General features: G+C 42.7%; 1 protein-coding gene across 1 annotated transcript in view; it reads right to left on the minus strand.

Moving 5' to 3' along the window:
- Positions 1–1,977, minus strand: part of RHOBTB3 (Rho related BTB domain containing 3) — a 49,048-nt gene extending 47,071 nt beyond the window's left edge. Inside the window, exons 1-2 of the mRNA XM_016159778.2 lie at positions 1,843–1,977; positions 1,439–1,664 (exon numbers count right to left, since the gene is read on the minus strand). Of these exons, the coding sequence (XP_016015264.1) occupies positions 1,439–1,664; positions 1,843–1,844 (228 nt within the window). The 5' untranslated portion in view covers positions 1,845–1,977. The remainder of the gene's footprint in view (positions 1–1,438; positions 1,665–1,842) is intronic.
- Positions 1,978–6,917: the final 4,940 nt, after the last annotated feature.

Raw genomic sequence — 6,917 nt, forward strand, 5'->3', positions numbered from 1 at the left:
TTTTGCTAAATTAACAACATAAAGGGGAATTAACAGCTCAAAGAAAAAATGTAAAAGGTAGTCCTAAGATTCTAATTCAGCTTATTTTATTTTCCCTCGATTTCCTCTACTCATTCGATAATTGTGCAACTTGATGTAGAACCAGTAAGATTTTAAGACTGTAAGATCGTTCACAATGAAATGATTGGTTTAAAGAAGTGTTTCATTTGCTTGCATGGACTCTAGCCAATAAATTCTCTATCAATGCTTATGATCAACGTCTCTGCTGTCATAACTAGGAGTTTAATAGCACCCCTGTAATTGGAAAGGCCTGTGTTTCATTTTAGTCTATTAACATAAATTTCCTTTAATGGAGAATTTATTGAGCAAGTGGTCTTTTATTTCTCTAATACGGAAATTTGCGTAAGAAATTCTTCTATGTACATTCTATTCATTTCTTTAGAAAGGTATTAGTTCACTACAGCCCCTAATTCATTTTAAAAATTGCTGTTTAAATGTAAAAATCTCACATAATGGTAATCTGTATTTTCTTTTCCAAACGCTAAACTTTTTTGTTACAAAATGTAACAGCAATATGTGAAGATCAGCAATATAATTCCAAAACCAGTAAGAATCAGACATTTTCAAATAAGATTGAATGAAAACATTCAAAATACGTTGTGTACAGAAAACATGTGTGTCAAGGAGTAGATTCCTTTCTCCTTTTATCAAACACTCAAGAATTAGACAAGAATATATCGACTTAATTATGATTTGTCAACTATTGAAAATTTTAAAGCTTTAAAAAAAAATTCCAAGCTGTATTCGTAATATCATTTCTGATTTATGAATCACTAAAAACAAATGCCTAACAGGGCATCTGCATTATTAAAATTAAAAACTAATTAAAATTTTCAAAGGCAGATAATATAAATGAGATTTTTAAAATTAATTCTCAGTCCCTGTCTTTCCTCCTCCTTTCCAGCGGTCAGTCCTATTTCTGAACTGCTCCAGTGAAATGTATTTTTGCCTGTGTTGAGCCTTCAGAGGACTTTATTTTTAGAATACTAATATTACACTATCACCCACAGGGTAGGCATTAAAAAACAAAGCAAAACAAAACAAAAAAACCCATTGCTCTCTGCTGGTGAAACTTAGTGACCCCGTCTCTTGGGGTTGGCATATTCAACTGTCAGCGTCTACCAAGGGACAACCCACAGTCGTGAAGAGTAAGCGCTCCACTTTCCCACTGGGGCTTTCTGCCTTTTAAGTGTTCTGACTGGGCTGCTCCCCGCCTGATGAAAACAAAGAACCAAAGATTTACGCCGAAATGTTCGAAAACTCTACCCGGGTGTCCCGGACACTTCCCATTCCTGAAAGAGGAAAAGTAGGGAGGAGGGGGGAACAAATGAAAGGAAAGCTCCGTCAGCCTCATCACAGAGCAGCTGCCGCCCCTTACCCAGACCGGACAGTCGTGGACCACCAGCTTGACATTCCCAAACGCGCTGGCCTGATACTCGGTGAACACGGGGCGCGCGACCGTGCTGCTCGCGTTCAGCAACAAGCTGCTTTCGTCCCCAGAGACCAGCGGGCTTCTCCCCAGGTAAGTGCGGATGAGCCCCGACGGCCGATTGTCCTGGTGAAAGGAGTCGCCCTCGTTCCCCAGCGCCACGATGTGAATGGACCTGCACGGCAGAGAGCGGGGCGAGGGGAGCAGAGGCGCGTGGTCAGCGCGAGCAGCACTTTAATCCGGACAGGAAGCGCGGGGGCGGCGCGCGGCGCGGGTGGGCGCGAGCCTCGCGCCCCGGGGCGCCCCCAGCGCGACGGGGCAGAGACAATGGCAGGACCGCGGCGCGTACGTACATGATCCCAAAGCCAAGGGCAGCGCCGCGACTCGGAGAAAGGCGGCTCCTCGCGGCCTCGCGGCCCGTCCGCGGAGTGTTTACCCGCAGTCAGCTCATCCCGGGCCGCGGCCCCCTCGCGCGCCTCCACCGCGGCGCGGCCGACGCAGAGCGGGCCCGGGCGGGCCGGCGACGGGGCCGGGGGCTGCGGGTCCCGCGGGGCGCGCGCTGCCAGCCAGTCAGGAAGTGCCGGGGAACATCCCCCGCGGCCGCGCCGCTCCCGGCTCCCGGCCCCCCGCTCCCCGCCCCCCGCCTCGCGCGCCGAGTCGCCGGCGCCGGGCGCTGCAGCCCCTCTAAACCGCGCTCCCGCGGCCGGGCAGCTGTCGCCTGCTGCTTCTGCTGCTGCTGCTGCTGCTGCTCCGCCTCCTGGCAGAAGGGGGGTGAGAAGAAAAGCTGGGCGCCCGCCCCCTCGGCGGGCCGGGCGGGCCGGGCGGGCGCAGCACGTGCCGGCCTTGGGGGTCGGGCGGGCCCGGGGAACGCGCTCCAGGCGATGGCCGGGGAGCCCGGGAGGCGTCGGCCGGATACAAAGGAGCGGCGGGCGCGGAATATAAATTAATAAATACAGCGCTAAAGCCAGAGAGCTCCCGATCGCCAATCCGCCTGCAGCAAGTTTGTTCAACTCTAAAGGCTGTAACCAGAGCCAGGGAAAGGGGGGTGGGGCGGTGAGGCCCCCGCTCCCTGAGACTGGAAAAGAGAGGTTCGTGAAGCTAGGGATTCATGCACGTTGGCTGCTCAAGCAGCGCATCCCCCCACCCAGCCCCCCACCCCTTGGCCTTGACCAAAAGTGTTTTACCACGTCTACCGCTTTGTCATTTGTCAGCATGCACTACAGCTGTTTTCTAAAATCATGCTTGTGAGGGGGAAAAAAGGCAACGTTCATGCTGGTACAGAAAGGGCTCTTTGTTTATACACCAGTTTGCTAATATTGCCCTGGGGCGGGGGAAGGATTATTTACTATTTCAAAGTATATTATTTGCTATTTCAAGGTATATTTGGCATATTTTACCAAAAATGGCAGAATTTTAAGTGCTGAGGTTCTTTCAGTGATTTTAAACAAGTTATACGTGAGGTTTTTAATGCATTTACAAGCTAAATGCTATTTGGAGATTTTTCAGTACACATGGCTGCATATTTCATGCTAGCTCCTCAGACCAACTGAAAAAATAATGTTCATGCTAATTGCAAGGATACTTCAGATTCCTTCATGATAAGGCATTAAAGTAAAGGTTACAATGTCCCTAAAAGGGCCTCAAACTACCTCAATGCAAATGAACACTGAAATCCACTAATACCGGAAAGGGCCAGAGGTTACTCTGGCTCAGCTTTTCCATAAACATGAAAATTCTTACAAGTGCTCTCTGTTGAAAGAATTCTTGTTTATCTCTTTATTCATTTATTTTGCCCTGCTTTAAAATTTTGCTGCTGCTTTTTCTCAACAGAGCTGTTAGGGTATGAAACAGGAGGTACTGAATAGGGGAGTGAAAAGGCTGTGGTAAGAGGCCTTTGGAATGTGAACAGCTTTTTGTTATGGGCCCTCGTTGCTCAAATGAAAGTAGTGTGATAGTTTATTATGCTCAGATAGGGTATACTGGGAGGCATTCTTCCTGTAGTCACTGATTTTTAAAAAATATAATTTCCCTTGGCATTCAGTATAATTTCTCTTTTAGTCTCCAGAACCTAAGCCATCCTGAAATACTTAAAAGTACAGGATCACTTTTTCTCTTGGGTTAAAAGAAAATATATTTTCTCATAGTCCTCTCCAGTAATCACAGGTCGAAAACACACACACATAATAAATAAATGGATAAAAAAAAGTGTGGTATATACTTAGAATAAAATATTATTCAGCCTTAAAAAAGAAATCCTGTTATGTTTTACAACATGAATGAATCTTTAGGGCATTATGCTAATGAATTAGCCAGTCACAAAAAGACGAACACTGTATTTTCCCACTTATATGAGGTAGCAAAGGTTGTCAAACTTTTAGAAACAAAGAATGGTGGTTACCAGGGGCTGGGAAGAAGGGGAAATAAGTTGTTCAGTGAGTGTAATTTCAGTTTTGCAAGTTCTAGAGATATGTTGTAAACAAGGTGCATATAGTTAAGAGTACTGTAGTATACACTTCAAAGTGATAAAGATGCTAAATTTATGTTGTGTGTTTTTACTACAGTACCAAAGGCGGGGATAGGGAGGTGGGGGGGGGGGGGAGGCAGACACTGGGAATTGGCAGGAAGGGAGATAGCATGCCTTTTCTTCCTTGGTTATTGAGTATGTAAGCCAGACCTGTGCTGAGTATGCATGGGAAATACCAACATTCCTAAAACTCAGTCCTTACCCTTGAGAAGCTAAGTCTGCTATTAATGGTCGCTCTACTGTAAATATTAATGCACCCGATCCTTTTGAAAACATACTGGTTCCTTAAATAATTATAATATAGGCTAATGAATCTAGCAATAGAGGTAGGTACAAAGTACAAGGATAAAGTCTTGTGAACCTTATGAAGAGATCTGTCTTCAGTGTCATCAGAAAGAAGTTAATAGAGGAAGTCAGCATTGTCTCAGGTCTTCAAAGATGAAGAGCTTGCTAGATTTGGAGAAAGGGAAGGTTGGAAGGGAAAGAATGGATAGATATCATGTAAATCACAAGCAAAGGTATAGAGACATGGATGATCATGGCTTCTGGAACAGAGCTAAAGTCAGTGCTGGCATATAGATTCCTTTATTACAGCAGGCAGAAAAGAGAGTGGTAGAGACTTCCTGAGAGCTTTCCAAAGGCACACTTGATGTTCAAGTTAGAAATTGGTAAAACCTAGACTGACCTCTGTATATATGACAAAGCCCAACTAAATGCTGACCAAAATGCATTTTTTCCCTCCAGGACCCATAGCTAAACCACATTTCCCAAAGATTTTTGCCTGTAGGAAGGGCCGCAGGTTTAGTTCTCATCAGTGGAACATGATCCCTGCTGAGCAGTTAAGAGAGGGTGTGCCTTCTCTTATCTTTCCATCTACCAACCCGATGAAACCAGGTCAACCTTGACACCATGTGTTTGAATTGGTTTGTCTGTAATGTCCAGGAAGCTTGGGTCCCTGAATGACTGGTCACAGCAGGGCCTCCTCACAGCATGAATTGTATTGTGATATGAGTGAGAAAATAGAACTTCATTAAGTTAAGCTAGACATTTTGGGTTCAGTTATTACAGCAGTTAGTCTTACTTATCTTGGGTAATACAATATCACAGATGGTTCACCTCCTGATATCTTAATGATTCTTTTCATAATTATCTTAAGACTTTTAATTATTTTCCTTTATTTTCAATTTGTGTTTGGTTTATATAGTTATAGTTTCCCTCATCAGTAGCATATATATATTTTTTTAAACAGTGGTGTAACAAATTGGATTATCATATGCCCTCCAACCTCAAGGTTATTGGGGAAAACACAAAGGAAGCGCCTCCACGCAGCAATATGTTTTCCTCTTGTCATGGCTGAAATGCTACCATTTCCCATTCATTTCGATAGGTGTTCTTATTTTCAGATAACATATAGCCACGTATGAGTGTAAGATATCTATAAGGTAACTCAGTGAGCTATTATTGGTCTCCAGATGATGAATATTAATATGCCAGCCTTTGAAAAAAATGCTGGTTCTTTAATCATTAAAGAGGAAGCAGGTGTCTGTAAGGGCAGTTCTGAAGAGCTAGGCGTGGGATAGGATGTTTCCAACTGTGTTTCAAGGGAACTAGGTTTCCACAGAGGAATCTTCAAGTCTACCTGAAAAGGCAGGGGGAGGAAAATGCCTGCAGAAGTCTGAGCACTTACTCCTCCCATCTCAAAGCCAATCAGAGCAGTCTTATTGCATCTTTTTAATATTAGAGTTTCATGTTGATTTTCATTAAAAAGAGGGGGTATCTAACATTAAAAACAAATAAAATTGTAAGAGTACTAATCTACAGTAAGAGTCTCCAGAGTGGAGTACAGATGACCCCTGAAATTCTAGAACAGGATATTTGAACTTCTGTTTACTAACATATTTTTGTGCTGTTGTTTTTTTCTTCCAAAAAGAGGGAAAGAAATTAAGCTTTACTAATATTTAATGTGAGTATTGGCACTGGCACCCCCACTTGGTCCATAAGTAGGCAGTCACCCAGTGTTCTTGGGAGTAGAGGAGAACACAGCATGGGGAGTAGGGGGAGGCTCTCTCCTCAGTCACTTTCAACATATTGCCACATGTTGCAATTTCTGAATCTAAGTAGATTTATGGATGATATTTAAACTAACTGTCACAACATGGATCAATAGACATAGTGTTAATAATGCTAGAACTGGCAAAGTTGACATTTCTGACAACTTCTGGGAGCCACAATGGAAGGTGAAAAACTAGTGACAGATCAGATATGACAATAAGTTGGCCATAATAATTGAAGTTACAAAAACACTATTTTAAGTATGAATTTACATCGACTTTTACTAACATCATCTTAACTATATGTGTTATAGTAATAGCAATATTATCAACTATCACAATTCGCTAGCCATTTAAAAACTAGACATTCAAACACGAAGATAAAACAGCACTATTTCCAGGATATTTAAGTAAAGTACTCTTCAGGCTAATATTTTAAATGAAACACAGTATAAACACTAAAAAGCCTCTTCTTAAAAATGAAAGTTGAAAAGCAACATGCAGTTTTCTTCCTGCCAAGATAAAAATGGCTGAAATATACTGTGGAACACAAATGGAAAAAAAAAAAATAACTGCATTCTTTTGAGAACAAATACCTTGAGAATAGAAAACATTACCCTAGACCCAAGGATAAAAGTTTTGGAACAAGTTACATAGTGTGGGAAGTTTACAACAAGAGTCAACTGAAACCACAGATGTTTTTAATATGTCTCATGCTATGGTATTTAATAGATTCTGCTTCAGTGCGGTATTTACTAACTTGTGTTTTAATAATGAAATAATTTTAAAATGACATTTTTTTGTGTGTGAGCCATCAGAGGAGAGCTATAGTAGAGAAGGTATTCCATCTCCT

Source organism: Rousettus aegyptiacus, unplaced genomic scaffold, assembly GCF_014176215.1.
Source record: "Rousettus aegyptiacus isolate mRouAeg1 unplaced genomic scaffold, mRouAeg1.p scaffold_m13_p_8, whole genome shotgun sequence".
Lineage (NCBI taxonomy): Eukaryota > Metazoa > Chordata > Mammalia > Chiroptera > Pteropodidae > Rousettus > Rousettus aegyptiacus.